Source organism: Tetrao urogallus (assembly GCF_951394365.1).
Source record: "Tetrao urogallus genome assembly, chromosome: 24".
NCBI classification, from domain to species: Eukaryota; Metazoa; Chordata; class Aves; order Galliformes; family Phasianidae; genus Tetrao; species Tetrao urogallus.
In genome coordinates, this window is record NC_136837.1 from 1607937 (window position 1) to 1626856 (window position 18920).

Here is an 18920-nt window from a genome sequence, read left to right on the forward strand (position 1 = left end):
GTCACAAAATATCCACATCTTGACTTCAGAGACTGTTATGAAGCCACCCAACAGGGATGATCTGTAACTTGTTCTTTCAGGTGTTTCACGTTTGTTTTACCTATCCAAATGTGTGGCCTGTTTTCTTCGTTATTCTGAAGTCACACACTCCTGATGACAAAGGCTTGCATTGCTGTTCTGTCATAAATTGCAGCATACAAATGTGTAACAACGAAGTACTTTTGGTGCATACTCTTTTGTGGCAGTTTATCTCATGAATGTTATTTTTTATAAGCTTTAGTCAGTAATTCCAACTGCGCAGATGTCACTTAAAACTGCCTCATCAGTATCTGGCAAACGTAATGCAGATTCTGGTTGTTTTATGTGCTGGAAAGAATAAGATAATTCGAAAACTACATTATAAATGATAGGTTCACATCTTGCTTTGTCTGCACAGAGTGGCACCTGGAGCTTTTGCTTTGCTTTGAAGACCCAACACTCAGTATTTGGTAACATTCATACATGAAAAACTGCTAAGAGCCAGAATATCAGATGGCCAACAGAGCACTTTAATTGCTAACTTACATCAGGAGTATAGTTTGCCTTGATTTAGAGAAGACCAGTGAGAATGACTCTTCCTCACACATCAGCATGTTTTTATTGCAGATCTGAGGCTTTTTTTTTTTTTTTTTTTTTTTGCTGTAGGCAGCCCTGTTCTTTCTTTACCTGTGCTTTGAGGTGTACGGATGCTGATCTGAAAGCAGTGTGCTCACGTCAAGGTAGTTTCTATTACAGAGAATACAGTGCTTTCAGATCAAAGCTTTTTGGCCTCCCACCACTTTGAATTTCAGGAAGGGTGAGGTGTGCCTCAAACTAAACCAAAACCAACCACATGGACAGGTTTTTAATGTCACGTTGCAGGTAAGTCTAGTGACAGATGTTAGTTATTCCAAAATCCTATATTGGTTGAAATTGAAGTTGCAGTGTAGCAGGATTTTATCAATATTGTGATGCTTTCAGTGGCATTTTAATGATGTTTTTTTTTTCGGTCTTCCTTGCCAATGATCAGGAAAATACTTCAGTAACAGTAAACATCCAATTGTCAATATTATGTTTTTTATGCTGTTTTTATCTGTGCAAGAATTTTGATAGATACAGAAGGCAATTTAGATCTTATCATGAGACAAATTGGAATATGCAGAGAAAAGTGTTTAGTTGATAGAAGGGGGTTTCTGTTTAGGAACATTGTACAAAAGTCTTTCCTAAAATATTTTAAGAGGGAATAATAATAATAATAATAAAAAAACTACAGGCACCATTTTCTCAGTTGTATTCTGTTCTGTGAAGCGTGGCAGTAATTCGGACTGTGCTGCCTGTACCCAGCTGCTGCATCCTGCTCTCATTTTACTTTATTGCTTGAGTCAAAAATGGTGTGTTTGAGCTCTCTGAAATGGTTGTGGCGGTGTGTTTTTACCTCAATTACCAAGTGCAGGTTAACGTTCCTATAAGGAGGAGGGTTGCTGATTTATCGCTAGTATCCAGTCAGCTGAACTGGCTCAGCTGCACCACCACCATCTCCATGTTATTCGGTGGGGAAGCAGCCACGCTGCCCGCTTAGCAGCTGCCGCAGCCCAGCACAGAGTACAGCAAGGCAGGGAGGCGGACCGGCAAAGCCGCCGTCAGCTCCTCTCCCCGCCCGCCCAGTCGCGAAGCTCCCAGCCCGTCCCACACGGAGACCGGCTGGCTGCGACGCATGCGCCGTGCCGACGGTGCCGTTGGCCGCCAGCCTGCGCGCATGCGCACCATGCGGCCGCCGGCGACGGCGACGGCGCAGACGCGGCCCCGCCTCACGTTCTCGCGAGAGGCCGGGATTTATTCCTACGTGCGGTGCCGTGCTGCTCATGGCGGCGCTGGAGCGGGGGCGCTGAGCTGTTGGGGTGAGTACGGCGAGGTGGGGAGCGAAGGGCGCCCGGCGCTGCGACGCACGGCACCCGCGCGGCTCAAGGGGAACCGGGGTCTACGGGAAGCGGCGAAAGAGGCGGAGGGCCGCCTTCGATCCCGCGGCCCGGCCGTCTCCTGTCGCGGCGGTCTCGGCGGGGCGAAGCCGCCCGGGGCCTCCCCCCGGCCGCGTACGTGGGGCGACGGACGTGTGGGGGCGGGGCGGGCCGGCCGTCCCCGGGGATGAAGCGCTGGCGGCCTCGGGCCCGTCGGGCCGTGCCGTCGCGCGCACTACGTTTCCCGGCGTCCCGCGGGCAGCCGCCCCGCCGCGGGGCCGGGTCCCGCCGGGCTGCGGGGCGGGGCCGTGACGGCGCCGGGACTCGCCTTCCCGGCGTGCCTCGCGCCCGCTCCGCCGCGTGGTCTGCCGGGACCTGCAGGTCGGGGGCCGCGGCCCGGTCGGGGGCGGCGCCGAGGGGGGACTACGGGTCCCGGCGAGCCCCGGGCGGCGCCTGGCGCTTGGGCTGCCGGGGACGGGCCTGCGGGGCGGGCGCGGAGGCGGGCGCGGGGGCGGGCGGGCGGCGGAGCGCAGCTCCCGGCGTGCCGCGCGCGCGGCCCCGCCCGCTGCAGAGCCGGGCTCCGTCCCTTTGTGTGCGGGGGAGCGGCCGCCATCGCCCCCCTTTGTGTGCGGGCAGGGCGGCCCCTCCTTTCCTCCCTGCCTCCCGCCCTCCGCTCCGCCCGCCGTTTCCTCGGCCCGGAGGCGGCCCGGCCCCGCTCGATCCCGCGCTGTCACGCCGTGGGCCGCCGCAGCCCCCGCTGGCGGCGCCGCCCCTCGGCTCCGCTCCGCCGCCTCCATCTTGGGGCGCCCGGCGGCCTCTCCCGAATCTCCGCGGCGCTGCGCGTCCCAGCCCTGTCAGATCCCCCTTAGGAACACGCGCGGAGCTCTCCATCCTTCAGACAGAACTCGCTGTAGCTTGACCGTCCCGTTCTCATTTTATTTTATTTTTTTCTTCTGGGTTGTTGCTTAAATGCACAAAAATGACCGCTGATATTTTCTTCGAGTTTTTATTTCTTAAAATCTCCGAGTGCCGTGGGCGATCTGGTGAATATCAGAGCGCTATCTCTGCTGTCAGCATTGTTTGCAGCGTTCAGGAGGTGGCACGCGGCGCTCCTCACACGTCACGCATCCTCAGATGGCCACGTTTGTTTCCCAGTGATATCTGGTGGCTGCGCTGTGCCTGCGTACTAAAAATACAATGTTTTGTCTTCATTAGGTTTGGTCGTGCCTAAGAGAGAGTTAGCCTGTGCTTGAGGTCTGTGGAATGTGATTTTTATTTGGAGAAGAGAAGGCTGGGAGAACTCGTTGCAACCTTCCAGTGCTTGAAGGGAGCATATAAACAGGAGGGGGAAAGAGGGGTAACGGCTATTTATGAGGGTGGATAGTGATAGGACAAGGGGAAATGGTCTTCAAATGAAACAGGGGAGGTTTAGGTTGGATATTAGGAGGAAGTTTTTCCCCCAGAGGGTGGTGAGGCACTGGCACAGGTTGCCCAAGGAGGCTGTGGATGCCCCATCCCTGCAGGCATTCAAGGCCAGGCTGGATGTGGCTCTGGGCAGCCTGGGCTGCTGGTTGGTGACCTGCACACAGCAGTAGATTGAAACTCAGTGATCACTATGGTCCTTTTCAACCCTGGCCTTTCTATGAATGTATGTTATTGTGGTTACATACCTGTGCTTGTGGAGAAAATGAGAACCAAAGCAAGTGTCTGTCATCTGGCAGCCTTTGCTGTGTCTGCATGCATTTCAGGCTGTGAGCAGCGCTGTGCAACTTGCTGTCATTTAGCAAAATCCGCAATGAAAGAGCTTAGGAGCAGCACATCTCCAGCCCTGCCTCCTCCTTGTCCTTGCACAAAACAATTCTGCTGTAGATACACAAATTCAGAACCCAGTGTGATGTGGGGGCTGGGCACCTGCTCAGCGTGTTTACCATTTGGATAAGTATTTATAGTAGCTGCATTAAAAAGTAAAGAATTTGAGGTATACATGCACTGCTTTTTACTTAACTTCTGCAGGCTTGATATCCCTGCTTTTTTTTTCTTCTTCTTCTTTTTTAATTTGTAATGACCTAAATACAGGAAACGATTTATTGAGTCCATCCTGCTGCTAGGGGGCAAGCTGATGCTTCATGCCATTACTTCACAAAAGTTACTTCAGTTATCTTTGGGCAGACAGAAATATTTTGATTGTTATATGTAGATATACACTCTATGCTCTGAAAGCTACAAAAGGTGATGTAAGTTGTAGTGCTGGAAGAGTTCTGATGATATTGGTCTGATCAGATGAGGGAGAAGTGTGAATATTAATGATGAGATTCCAAGTGTCTCCGTGCAGTTCCTGTGCTGCAGTGCATGCCTGCTTCATTTCTCTTGAACTTGATTGAGGGATGTTTACCTTATCCTGGATGGGGTTGTGATAAAGTTTGCTTGAATATTAGAGGGAGATATGTGAGAACAGTGCTGAGTCTTTTATTTTTGCATTACCTTATTTCAGTTTTTTTGCACTTGAGTCCTTCACTGCAAGCCTGTTCTGGGTGCTGGTTTGTACTTGGGCACAGATTTCTGCCCTCATTTAGTTTTTGCGTATGTGCAATACTGCAAGAAGACTTATTCAGCCTGGAGTTGTTCTAAGAGTGATGGGGAAGATGTTTTCTTCGAGGATGTCATTGAAGTACTTCTGTGAAAAACAGGCGTTGAGTTTGCGTGCATCCTTTGTAAGCTTTGGGGGTTCAGAACTGTTCTCTGTCTTGGCTAACTGCAGTCAGCATTTTCACTGCAATAAGTGTGAGGGTGTCTTTGTAGTCACATAAGTTTGTTTTTTCCTTTTTTCCAAGTCTGCAGTTCCGTCTTCATAATTCACTAAAGGAAATTCAGAGCTCAACGTAAATTGAGAAGTAGTGGTTCCTTACATTGGCGAAATCAGCTTGCATCCAAATGAAGTTGCTGTTTTAGTTGGTACAAACTGGGACCTTTCCTGGAATGTGTAACTGCATCTGAAGTGTTTAAAATTAGAAATCGTGTATCACTGGTATGGAGGTAGAGTTTCTTGGGAAATCAGAACTGAAAATGGGAATACAAAATAAATACATGAACCAGCTTCCCCTAATTTGAATCAAACCCATGGTATCAAAGTAGAGGATCTGCACCCACACAGGGCTGATGTGTAATTTCTGTTAAAGTTATACTTCAGCGCACAACTTTTTGTTTTTGTCTTTCCAGTATGAAGTGAAACAGAACAGAATTTACCACCTGAAACTGCTGCTTCAAGTTCAGATCAGGAAAAGAATATACCGCATCGTAACAACAACTCAAGACCAAAGAAGAGGAAACTTACACTGAAGACACAAGGCTTGATCTGAAACCAGAAGTTTGTGCCTACTCAACAGCTTCAAAAGAGCACGTCCCAACGCTGCTAGTAGTCTTTGTTTTCTCCAGTGCTGTATTGAAACTGCCCAGGGCAGCAGCGCTTGTATTCTTTATTAGTGTGCTCTCTCTTTCTCTTTTTTTTTTTTTTTTTTTTTTTTTTCTTTCTATCTTTCTTCTTTTCTCTCTCTGTGTCAATAGCAGTCTTCATCCTTTGAAACTTCGTACTGAAGCAGAAGAATCGGCGAATACTACTGAAAGTGCAATATTTGAATATCACTGCGAGGTTTGTGCGTGTGCTGTGTAGTTACAGCATTCCAAACTTAGTTGCAGACAACAACAGGAGGCTGTGCTTTTTGTGATGTTGGTTTTTTTTTGGCTATTCTGTTGGTTTGATGGTAGTGTGATGAATTGGTGACACCTATGTTACAGTTTCGTGTTTATTTTAGTAGCAGTGTTGTGATTACAATCCCTTTTTATTTCCAAAGTTTACACGATTGTCATTGGTTTGCAATCTCCCTTCAGTTTTCTTTAAGTCTTTTAGTACAGTTTGTTTTTTTTTTATTTCCAAGTACTGGAGTTCCAAGTTTTGTTAATTGATGGGTCAGCTGTTGTGAGTAAACTGTTGGTAGTCAGCACCACAGCTAGTTGTGGTTCAGCATGCACTCATTATATTTCAGGTCTGAGCAAGTCCTGTTCATGCATTAATTAATTAGTCTATTCCTAGAAGGTTCTTAAAGAACTATTCTGCTAGCTGGTTCTTAGAGAACAGCTTCATGACTTCCATTGCTTCCATTTTTCTGTATCTGTCACTTTGCAGAAGTTGATTTTTTATTTTTTTTTTTTTCTCCCCAATTTATTTATATGTAGCTTTTTGTTGTGCTCTATTACTTTGTTTGAACAGCTGTAGCAACGTGGCAACATCTAGAAAGAGTGCTGATAGCATCATTCCCTGCCTTTCTTTCTACAGCAGATGTTAGTGTCACCCTGAGAAGTGCATCCCTCCTTGAACTTCAGCTGTCAGGCTTTAGCTGATCTGTGGTCAGCTCTGATCAGTAGTGGTTTGAGCAAGAGTTAGCAGTGTTGTTTTGTAACCCTGAGCCTTGGCCATTCTGAACTTGGTTTGAGGTAGATTTTGTTAGTAAGCTGTTATTTATGCTCCCTGTTAGCAGGGGGTGATGTGTGTGTGTGTGTGTGTGTGTGTGTGTTTGTGTGTGTGTGTGCTTAGCTTACACTGGAGATGTGAAGAGATGATTTTGTCCATGACTCACAAAAAGCGTGTGTAGCACTGATTGGAGCTTTCGTAATAGGCAAAACCATCAACCTGTTATTCAGCAAATGAGTTTAATAATACATCATGTTCCCTTCCCCCAGTCATTTTACCTGCAGGGCTGGTTTAATTTCCAAAAATGTTTTGATTTTAAGCCATCTTAGAGTTCAAAACATGTCAGCCTTCCCACAAGGGCCTCTTCCTTTCTTTGGTTGTACTAGGGACTGCCTTCTTCAAAAGGTGAGGGTTATATGTGATGGTGACAGGAACCAACACGCAATATGTTGCCAGTCTGAGTTGTAAGGATTGTTTTCCAAGAGCTAGACAACTTGAACATTTTTTTACTCTATTTAAAAAAACTTTCAGGATTTTTTGCCATCAGTTCCATAAGCTCTTTGTCTGTTGTTATATTTATGTGGTGAAAGGAGATGTGAGTACTGTTTGGTTTATTTTCTGCTGTTTTCTTTTGAATAGATGAGCTTTGATCCAAACCTTCTCCACAACAATGGACACAACGGGTACCCCAATGGTACTTCGGCCGCGCTGCGCGAGACTGGTGTTATAGAGAAACTGTTGACTTCGTATGGATTCATTCAGTGCTCAGAACGGCAGGCTAGACTGTTCTTCCACTGCTCACAGTATAATGGCAACTTACAAGAGCTCAAAGTAGGAGGTAATTAGACAGCTGTTGGAGTTTCTCTACCAAATGAGAGCAAGTCTTTTTTGTTTTCCATAGGAAATCATTTTATCTCGTGGCATGAAAGGATGCGTTCTGTTGCTATTAATGAGTTAAAATACCAATAGAGTTCTTCATCTGCCACTCCTGATGAGAGTTTTGGTTTTTACTTCAGCATGTTTAATGCAAATGTGGCTGTTTTGATAAAGGTGTACAGTGTGAAGGGCAAGCTGCAAAACTAAGGTGGAAACAAGCGTTTAGACTGGAAGTGCCTCATGTACTTAGCTTTTGGGTTTTTTTGAGAATTAGTTGGAAGATGTTTGTCTTGCAGAGTAGGGGTGCTGCTAGTAGTTTGTAGTAATGAAGTTTATAGACTGTTCAGTAGCAGTTTTACATAATCTGAGCTCCTCCAGTGTGAGGTTGGCTGCTAAGTGAGCACAGGGAAGGATGGGGGAAGTACAGCAGGGCAGGCAGTTAGAGTGGAGCAATTCCAGAAGTAGCTGCAAATGGTGCATCCTTCCTAGGGAAAAGAGGCTTTACTTGGTTGAGTTTAGGTATGAGCAGTGAACTATTAGACTGAACCAATTAGTAATGTTTAAAAATTGCAGTCTGTGATGTCACTGTCATGTCTGTTTTGTAGATGATGTTGAATTTGAAGTGTCTTCTGATCGCCGAACTGGAAAACCCATTGCTGTTAAATTGGTGAAGATCAAACCAGAAATATTACCTGAAGAACGAATAAATGGACAAGTCAGTGGCTATGATGTCTGTTTTCTATGCATTCAACTGCCATCTTTTACTTTAGGAGGACCAGATTCATTGAGCATGCATGCTAACTACATACAGAATTCAGTTACACTGAAATCTTTTTTTTGTTATTTTAGTAGAAATTTAGAGTTTCTGTTGTGAGCTCTTTGCTCCAAGCAACCCTTCAAGGCAACAGATGCTCCATAAGATTGAAATGTTACAGCATGACATTCCCTGGTGGTTTAAACTAGAAGTTAATCCCCAGGAGTACAGTAGAGGATATTGAGATTCGTTTTGCTTTCTACCCTGCATCTCCTGGAATGACTCGCCATGGATTTTTTCTTTTTTTTTTTTTTTTGGCTGGTAGGTTGTGTGTGCTGTTCCTCACAATTTAGAGAGTAAATCTCCAGCTGCCCCGGGTCAGAGTCCAACAGGGAGTGTATGCTACGAACGTAATGGGGTAAAGCTTATGTATTTTATTTGAACTCTTGACTGATCTATAATTGTGGTCTGTGAGCAGAAAAAAAAACACATGCTTGAATGTGGACAACTGACACTAAGAACTGTAGTTCTTAGCAAAAAAAACCCAAAACCAAACATACTTAAGCCATTGCTACAAGCAGATGTTAATTTTACAGCTTGCTTGCCCACCTGTCTCTATGGGGAACTCAGTGTAGAGCCAAACAGTTGTTTTTCTGTTTTAAAACTTAAAGAAGCTGGATTGTGTAACGTTCACCTATCCTTACTTTGAACATGGAAAGTTTAGAAGTTGGCATTTCAAGATGGCCACCTACAAACCTCTCAATTAAGTTGCTTTTTACAGACTCAGCCCAAATTTTAAAAACAGCCCAATGGAAGAAAGAATGTTTTTGCATGCCGTGTTTGATCATTTTCAGTTTTCTCACTAAATCCATTGATATAAAAGCAGTTATTCCTTCTAAACAAAAATGTGCTAATCATCCTTTGAATTGACAAGAAGAATAATATTAGTCACTGTTAATTTACAGGAAGTATTTTACCTGACTTACACTCCAGAAGATGTTGAAGGAAATATTCAGCTGGAAACAGGAGATAAAATAAACTTTGTAATTGATACAAATAAACAGTAAGTTGATCCCGTGTTTCTGATCTCATGCTTTCTCTTTTAGTAGTCGGGCAGCACTCCGTGCCTTTTCCAAGAACTGAAATGACATTATGAAATATAATCTTAACATTGCCTCTGGTTTTCAGACGTTTCAGCTTTGTTCTTTTTCTTCCCTTTAGTACTGGTGCTGTAAGTGCTCGTAACATTATGCTATTAAAAAAGAAACAAGCCCGTTGTCAAGGAGTAGTCTGTGCCATGAAAGTAAGTGATGTTTCAGCTTCAAAATACTATTAAAAGATGGAATGCTTTCCTGTCAAGTTCTCTAAATAGTAAATTGAGTGCATTAAGAGCTATTAAGATCTTGGAAGTGTGAATGCAAACTAGCTCAAACAGTGTAAACAGCTAATCTTGAGTACACACACTCCTTGAAAACAGGAAAGTTTAATTGTTTCCTGTCATGCATTTGCTGTAGTGTGAGCTGAATACACTCAAGGTTGCTGTACTGAAGTGGTGAAGTCTTATTGTTAGAATGTGTAAAATGTTTTGTTAATAATACATGAAGAGATTGGGCAATCTACTGAACGCTTTCTTCTGTTCTTAGGAAGCCTTTGGATTTATTGAGAGGGGTGATGTCGTGAAGGAGATATTCTTTCACTACAGTGAATTTAAAGGTGACCTAGAAGCCTTACAGCCTGGTGATGATGTGGAGTTTACAATCAAAGACAGAAATGTAAGATGAACTCCAGTAAAAATCGAAGACAAGATCCTGGACAGCTGCCTGTTTATTCAAATCCACTTTAAAAAAAAAAGGGGGGGGGGGGGAAGGGGGGTAGTGGGGAGAAGCAGGGTTAATAGGAAAATGATCTTATTGTTTTTATCACTTTGTTAGGGCTGTTTGACTGATTTTGTGCTTTTAGGGTAAAGAAGTTGCAACAGATGTAAGACTGCTGCCTCAAGGAACTGTCATCTTTGAAGACATCAGCATAGAACACTTTGAAGGAACTGTAACCAAAGTAATTCCAAAAGTACCCAGCAAAAACCAGGTGTGTTTCAGTATTAAATTTTAGGGAATTGCATTGAATTGGGAGTACTGCATTGACTTCCAGTCAGAGTACAAATGTTCTCCTTTCTCTGTGGAAGTCTGCTGTTAGGCATTGCATCAGAGATGGCTGCAGAGTAGAAGAGGAAGTTTGGACTGCTTAACTTGTGCCAACCATTGACAGCAGTCAGAGGAAGCAGTTGTTTTTTTTTTTTACTAAAATTTAAAGGTCCGGGAAATAGGGTAATACACAATAGTGGTGCTTTGTGATGTGTATCTTTATGCTTTGAAGTACTTCCAATTGAAAAACGGGGTGTTAAAGATGCTTTCTTCAAACAAACAAAAAACAACAACAAAGAAGACTCTTAAGGCAAAAACACAGTGTGCTTTATGGGCTTCTGTGAGCATTGGCAGTTAATCTGGGTGTGAAGAAGAGTTGTGTGGCCCTTAATGTTTGGCTTAGAGTAGAGGATGTACACAAAAACACTTCTCTAAAGTGTTCAGGCTACTCTGCATCCTTGTTTTTTGTTTTGCTGGCTGGGATTTTGGAGGCTATAGGGGAATGTTTTTTTGTGTTTGAACACTCAACAGTAAGAAGCAGGGTAAGTATGGTTATGAACTTCATTCTCAAGGTTAATTTTTAGTTTTGTTGGCAATTCAGTGCATTGGATAGGTAAGGTAAAAACTACATGAAATTCTAGTCATGGCAGTGTAATCTGGGAGCGGTCACTCGAGCCTTCCTAACCACATGGTGCCTTCCTAACCCAAATGCTCAGTGCTGGGACTTGTAGGTGTACTGACTTCTTCTGTTGCATTTGTCTGTCTTGTAGAATGATCCATTACCTGGCCGCATCAAAGTTGATTTTGTGATTCCTAAAGAACTTCCATTTGGAGACAAAGATACAAAATCCAAGGTGACTTTGCTGGAAAGTGACCACGTTCGATTCAATATTTCGACAGACAGACGTGACAAACTGGAACGAGCCACCAACATTGAGGTTCTCCCCAATACTTTCCAGTTTACTAATGAAACTAGGGAAATGGTAAGTGTCTATTTTTAAAAGTTTTTATTGTTGAGGAGAGGAAATTAAGGTGACAGTTTCTGAAGCAATATAAAAATTGCTGGTGTCTGCTGACATGTCTGAAGTCAGATCTTCATTAAATGTGCAAATGTGCCTGAATGGCAGAAAACTGAATTAATGCTGTGCACTTTTTCTACTCGGGGAATTAAATCATACTAGGAAAGCAAATATGTTGTATCTCTTGGAGTGGGTTGCTCTTTGGTTATAGCAGGCATAGCAGTCATGCTGCATGAAGAAATTAAAAACTCATCTTCCTTAGGAAAACTGAAAGAACCTGATGGTGCTCTGGTTCAGGCCATGAAAAGTCGTAAGAATCAGAGGAGGTAACTAGGTACAGCTTTTGAATCTTGATCTTCAACTGCCATCTTTTACTTTAGGAGGACCAGATTCATTGAGCATGCATGCTAACTACATACAGAACTGTTCAAATTCTGTTCAAATTGATCTTTGTACAATCTCTGCCTGAGGATCAAACAGAAGGGTGATAAAGAGCTGAATTCTGTCATGTGCAGTGAAGCTTCTATGCTTGGTGAATGGGTCACAGTGACTGAGATAGTTGTGCTTATCGTTATGAAAGAACATCTTTTGTTCTGGTAAAGTGCTGGAAAAACCTAACCTGTGTGTGTGTGTGTGTGTGTGTGTGTGTGTGTGTGTGTTTGTGTAGCAGTGACTTCCAGTTCTTTGGCTTTTCTTAGTTCTTTTGTGGCTTAAATTCATCTTCACTGTTTACTACTTATGAATCAGGGAGCAAGTAGAAAAAAATTAGGTAAGTAGGATTTGCTTGCATTTAAGATTGACTGTAACCATTGGCTCCACAGTTTGCAAGGAAGCTTATTGAGAAGTATTTTTGTTATTATTTTTTCTTTTTAGAATTTGAGGTTTGTGTTCAGATTATTAGATGCTCCATCGTTGTCTTTCTACAGATGTTCACAAAGTAAAACTGTTCTTCTGTTTACAGGGAGTGATTGCTGCGATGAGAGATGGCTTTGGCTTCATTAAGTGTGTTGACAGGGATGCTCGCATGTTCTTTCACTTCAGTGAAATTATGGATGGAAACCAACTCCATATTTCTGATGAAGTAGAGTTTACTGTGGTTCCTGTGAGTGGTACAATTCCTTTGAAAACGAGGATTTCCCAAAAGCATTTATATGCAGTCCGTCTAAAATCACATTGATCTGATTTTTCAGGATATGCTGTCTGCCCAAAGAAATCATGCTATAAGGATTAAAAAACTCCCAAAAGGCACAGTTTCTTTCCACACCCAATCAGATCACCGTTTTGTGGGCACTATAGACAAAGAAGCCACTCCAGCCAAAGCCACTAGCCCAAATAAAGGCAAAGAGAAGGTAGTACACAAGTAAAAGTAACTATATTGTGTTTGTTGCTTTGCAGACAGAGACTACTGCGTTGAAGTCTATAATTTAACATTCTGAACCACTTTTAATCTTCTATAAATATGGACTGTGTTGGATTGCTAATTACAATACTCAGTGAGGGCTAACATAGGTGAAACAGTAGAACAGAACCACCCTTAGTGGTGTTCACTGGAACAGGCTGCCCAGGGAGGTTGTGGAGTCTCCTTCTCTGGAGATGTTCAAGACCTGCTTGGATCTCTACTTGTGTGACCTGGTGTAGGGATCCTGCTCTGGCAGGGGGGTTGGACTCGATCTCTGGAGGTCCCTTCCAACCCCTCCAATTCTGTGATTCTGTGTTTCTATTGAGGATAACTTCCAAGAACTTGGGAAGATTCTACCTCCTACTGTGGCAGGTAGAACCATAGAATACCCTGAGTTGGGAGGGAACCAGAAGGATCATTGAATCCAACTCCTGGCTCCACACAGATCACCTGAAGTCCAAACTCTGTGTCTGAGGGCATGGTCCAAATGCTTCTTGAGCTCTGGCAGCTTGGAGCCATGTCTGCTGCCATGGGGAGACATTTCCAGGGCATGACTGCCCTGTTGGTGAAGAACCTTTTGCTAAGGTGCTAGAATTGGTTGAAACCCTAAGGTTCTGGGGCTTGAGAAGAGCCTCTGTTTTGTCATGCTGCTTAAAACTAGGATAGAATAAACTTTCAGTAAATAATGGAAACAGTATTGTTAGAGGAAATAAAGTACCACTGCCTGGTAAAAGCTACAGTTTGTCATTTAAAGCTTGTGTCTTTTGATCATCTTAGTGTGTATTGGTCTGTTTTCACCAGATACTTTGCAGTTGTTGCAGAACAAGTAAATGTTCAGTGCTTGCATTGTTTATAGTAAGCTTGCTTGCAAACAAATAAAACACCTGATTGTCTTTTTTTTTTTTTTCCTCTAGGAAGCTGAAGATGGAATAATTGTTTATGATGACTGTGGAGTAAAACTGACCATTCCTTACCAGGCCAAGGATGTGGAAGGATCTGCTAATCCCCAGATAGGAGATAAGGCAATACAACTAAGTATACCATTGGGAAATACTTTTTGTTTTTTTTTAAAGATGTGAGCTTCTCTTTGCCTTGTTCCTGGATTTGTTTTCCTTTTAAAGTGAAGGACAAGGCATCTACATAGTCACCTATTTCTTTGTTTTCTGTCTTAGGTTTGTAGCTTTATTTTCTGTGTAACTAAGAGACATCTTGAAACCTGATACCACACATAAAAATACTATTTTGCTATGCAAACTGTTTTAATTAAAGGAATTCTTACACTTGCTTGTAAGGACAGTGGGCAACTCCACTTGTGAATACTTGAGGGGAGAGAGATTAACATAAAGACATCAAGGTGGATGTTGAAGAGTGAGAACATCCACTTATGAGTGAAATATTTAGAGATAATGGCTGGGGAAAGAGTTGAGAGATCTGGAATAGCAGCCTAAAACCTGTTGGTGTTCAGGTGCTGTGCTATGAATGCTGTGATTATTGTTATTAAAAACCTAAAATGAGCAAGCCAAACCAGCTGCATCGTCTCAGTGGGCAGCTGCTAATGTACAGTGCAGAGGTCAATCATAAAGGCAAGAGAGAATCTATTTGATAGGTAGAAGAAGCAGAGTGCTGGAGGCTCACTTGCCTTGCCAGGTGTTACAGCTGTGATTCTGCCACTCTTTGAATGTCCTACATGTCAGCAATTGACAGGTGGTTTTGGGAGAGGAGATGCCTTTCCAGCAGAGCCTAGGTGTTGATTACAGCAGTGCAGCTTTGTTTGGGTTGTTGTTTATTGCTTTTGGTGGTTGTGCTTTTTTCCTGTCTGTAGTATTAATCACGTACCTCTTCTACAGGTTGAGTTCAGTGTTTGTGAAGTGAAGAGAACTGGTCTGCAAACAGCAGTTTCTGTCAGAATGCTTGGACGCAATTACACTTCCAAGAGACTTTTGGGATACGTGGCAGCCCTGAAGGATAACTTTGGGTTTATTGAAACAGCCAATCATGATAAGGAGATCTTCTTCCACTACAGGTGAGTGACAGTTCCTTTTGTAGGAATGAGTGTCTGTTGCTTCACACATTCATGTGCTTTGGGGTCTGAACTGCCATTTATGACCTCTGCTGAGCTCAGGCTTTTCTGTTAGCCATGATCTCTGCTTCTGAATCTCAGGCCAAGAAATGCAGTTTCTGAATTGTATATTTAGAAAGTTTTGCTTTCCTGAATTCCTTGGAAATGTGTGATGCTGAACCAGTTAAATGTGTTCTGAATCAACCTGTGTAAATGTTGGATGAGCATTACTGTTGTCACGAAACTGAAAGAAATTTGCACGTGATTCTCTTCCTGTAGTGAGTACTGTGGTGATATTGATAGCCTGGAACTTGGAGACACAGTTGAATACAGCTTGTCGAAAGGCAAAGGAAACAAAGTTAGTGCAGAAAAGGTGAACAAAACGCATGCAGGTAAGACTGTACCTGGTAATTTCTTCTTTAAAGGGTCTCGACAGATGCTGGTGGTTAAATTGGTAGTTCTGATGACAGTTGGAGTTTAAAGCAAGAGGAAGATGCTTAATGTGATGGTCAGTAGTCAAGTCTGCTAAGCACTAATATCATCAAATTTCCCGAAGCCAAGCAACTCTTCCTTTACTTTTGCCTCTACTCTTTAGTTGGAGGGATAGAAGAAAACCCCCAATTTGGATGATTTTGCCACTAGTAATTCTAGTAGTTGTGCTGTTTTCTAGAGGGGAAAAAAAAAATTGCAGTAGGAATTGCAGATGTGGATATTAAGGATTTTGGGGATGCAAAATGTATGCTTAGCCAATTTGCATGATGAAAGGGAGTTGGAAATACAGCAGTAGAGAAGCAAGATCCTTCAGTGTGCTTTTTCAAGTTGTATGGCCTCTAATTTCATGAGGAATTAGTATCCTCCTCCTCCTGCAGTGGAACAGTGGTGGTGATTAGAAAAGCTATTGCCATGTGCTTCTGAGTTAGAGCTGTTCCAGTTCTGGGGGAACTCTAGGGGAACATATAAAGCTGTTCCAGTTCTGTATGTGCTGTATTAAGTGTTGCAGTGCAGACTGTGAACGTGAATTGGTCAGTCCTTCAGAAAAGAAAAAGTGTGACAAGAACTTCCTGATTCTTGCACTGTCTCTTTCTTTTCAGTGAATGGTATCACTGAAGAAGCTGATCCAACTGTTTACTCTGGTAAAGTAATTCGTCCTTTGCGGAGCGTAGATCCAACACAGACTGAATACCAGGGCATGATTGAAGTCATGGAGGATGGTAAGACCTGGTGCTTTTACCTCAAGCTTGCTTTAATAACTGTAATAAACAGTCTTCATCTGAGGTAAATCTGTAAGTGCTCTTTGCTGGCATGCAGGAAGCATAGAAATGCAATAAGCTGCATGATAATGGGGGTGATGAGGATTGTATTCACAGTAGTAAGCTGACAATAGAAGTAAATACCAGATATAAATTCTAAATGCCCTCAAGAACAAAAAGGCTTAATCTTATCTGGTGTGTTTTCTTCTGTAGGTGAAATGAAAGGAGAATTCTATCCGTTTGGAATTGTTGGAATGGCAAACAAAGGTGACTGTCTGCAGAAGGGAGAGACAGTAAAGTTCCAGCTGTGTGTTCTTGGTCAGAACGGGCAGACAATGGCTGTCAACATCACACCGTTCCGCAGAGCCACTGTGGAATGTGTGAAAGACCAGGTGAGCAAATGCTGCTAATGGGAAATTGTTGGAGATGGCATAGAGAAGGTCAGGACCTGCTTTAACACTTGAATGCAGAACATCTGTTGTGAAGCAAACTGTTGCAGAAACTCTTATTGTAAACAAATAAGAACTAGGCTTACGTAACCCCAGTACTGGTTTATGCAGGCTTGTGTAGAGTGGCTTTAGTGAAGGTGAGCTCCTACTGCCTGTTCCAGTGCACCATCACTCTCTGGTGAAGACTTTTCCTCACACCTGATGAGAGCCTTCCTTGGCACAGCACGAGTAAAGCAGTAAATCAAAATAACTGGCTTCTCAATCTGCCACTAATAATCGGGAGAGAAAAGAGATTGTTTCTGTTGGGTAATTTTAAAGGTAGAGTTTAGAAGAGAATGTATAGCATTGCATATCTTAGTTGAATAAAGCTTTGGCAGCTTGCTTTAATAAAGGATTTTTGCAGTTTTCAGAGCTTGCTTGTAGGCTTCAGGGTTTAAATGTGCCTTTAGAAACCCATGGGGAGTGGCTAGACTTGTAGAAATACTGTATTCTGTTGTAGAAGTTTATTTGTAGTAGAATGACTGTATAATTGTACCTGCTTAGGTTAAGGGGAAATAAATAACTATATAATGTTTTGGTTTTCAGTTTGGTTTCATTAACTATGAAGTGGGTGACAGCAAAAAGCTCTTCTTCCATGTCAAAGAAGTACAGGATGGTGTGGAACTACAAGCTGGGGATGAAGTGGAGTTCTCAGTAATTCTGAACCAGCGCACAGGGAAATGCAGTGCCTGTAACGTGTGGCGTGTCTGGTGAGGATTTCAAATCACTGGTTTAATCTGGCAGACTGCATCAGCCATGGAGCACAGAGTGCTTTCAAACTGAGCTAGCTGTTCCTACAACTAGAGCTCTGAATTGTGGTTGGCTTCAGTGAGAGCCTCTCCTTTGAGATGTGCCAGCAATTGTAGGGCCTGCATGCAGCAGCAGAGTCCAGCTTTGCTTAAGAATGAATTTAAAAAAAAAAAAAAAAAAAAAAAAAGACAAGTAATTAAATTATTTATGCAGAAATTAATGAGTGATAAAAGCGATTGAATTCTTTATGTAGTTGTTGGTCTGTCTGGTGATTTATGCTCCTTACCTGTTTATAAACAAGTAAGCATGTTAGTCTTCTTTGATGCTGTTTCTAGGGTGGATAGGCACGTTTTGCTTTTGAATGACTTCTAAATTGTGTGTATTTTTAAGGCATCTTGTTAATGTTTTATGGCAGTGTTCAGTTCTTTTCTCAAAACTGTCTTCAGAGGTGTTACTGTGCTGCAGTGTACTGGCAAATTACAAGACTTACATTGTTTCAGTTAAAGGCAACAGAAATGGAGGGAGTGCTGTCATGCATGCATTAATACTGACTGTGGCAGCTTTATACTCCTTCCAAGAATATTGTTTTGATCTACTGCTGTTTCAGCATCCAGTGGTTGTTCAGACAATGGTTTTGAAGCAGACGTGCTGTCATCCAGAAGGTCTGCCTTCAAACAAAGCGGGCTGTGCTGATGCCTTAATGGGGAAAGTGACTGTATTTGGTAGCTTGCACATCTCTGGGAAGTCATGAGGATTCTGTGTGATTGACTTTCTTACAGTGAAGGCGCTAAGGCTGTTGCTGCTCCGCGTCCAGATAGACTTGTTAATCGTTTAAAGAACATTAATCTGGATGATGCCAATGCTCCTCGTCTAACAGTTCTTCGTCAGCCCAGGGGACCGGATAACTCAAAGGTGTGTGACATACAGGGCTGGCTTGCAGGATGACCAGCTTGTGGTTTAACTTGTTTCTACTGTTGAAAGTCAAAACTGTTTGAAACATGTCAACTTAACTGCCTTATAACAGTCTCCTGCTGTGTGAGATTATACTACTTCAGTCAGCTGTTCGGGCAGCTGATGCATGCTATAGTTTCAGAAGAGCAACCCACACAACTTGTTCTGTGGCTTGCTCTGGTTCTGAAGCCAAGTATGGTGAATTAGCCACGTGCTGATGTTGTACACGGTAGGATCAAAACAAGCCTGCTTTAAAGCATGATGCCAGACCTAAAAGATTTGTTTTTTTCCTTGCAGGGATTTGGTGCAGAGAGAAAGATCCGTCAAGCTGGTGTTATAGACTGATCAACAAAGCCAATGCCTGAAGGATGAAAAGTGGTGGGGGCTGATGAAGGGTACTGAATATCTCCCTATTCATCCCTTCCAAATTTTAAGAAGCTATTACACCAGTTTTAACACCTTCTCATGTTATGTTTAAAATAAATTTATGAAACCATTTTAAAATTATGCACAGTTGCATTCTGGAGAACTTCAGGTGGCGCCTTATAGTATCACATTTTAGAAGCTTGTTTTGAATGGTGCATTTAACGCAACTGGTAACTGCAAATCTACATTGCCTATGTGAGTAAACATTATAGACAGCTCTACTCTGGTAGACCTTATGGAATTCTGCACTACATTTACCTATGCTTTCTTTGTTACCTTGGCCAAGGTATTTTACTATGCCTTAGTACTCAGTTGCGTTACGTCTTTCCTTCGAAGTGGATGTGGAAAGCTCACTTCTGCTCACTCTGC

General features: G+C 42.9%; 1 protein-coding gene across 2 annotated transcripts; it reads left to right on the forward strand.

Moving 5' to 3' along the window:
- Positions 1–7077: 7077 nt before the first annotated feature.
- Positions 7078–18619, forward strand: CSDE1 (cold shock domain containing E1; the record flags this gene model as incomplete). Of its 2 annotated transcripts, XM_079546389.1 has the most annotated exons (18): positions 7078–7276; positions 7920–8029; positions 8394–8486; positions 9034–9131; positions 9290–9371; positions 9712–9840; positions 10028–10153; positions 10980–11192; positions 12190–12330; positions 12419–12577; positions 13542–13649; positions 14475–14650; positions 14966–15078; positions 15778–15897; positions 16150–16328; positions 16971–17134; positions 17954–18086; positions 18423–18619. In XM_079546389.1, 18 exons carry the CDS (start codon positions 7078–7080, stop codon positions 18468–18470), a joined length of 2391 nt encoding a protein of 796 aa, XP_079402515.1. In that variant the 3' UTR covers positions 18471–18619. The 2 variants fall into 2 exon arrangements, with proteins under 2 accessions (XP_079402515.1, XP_079402516.1); XM_079546390.1 differs by lacking the exon at positions 8394–8486.
- Positions 18620–18920: the final 301 nt, after the last annotated feature.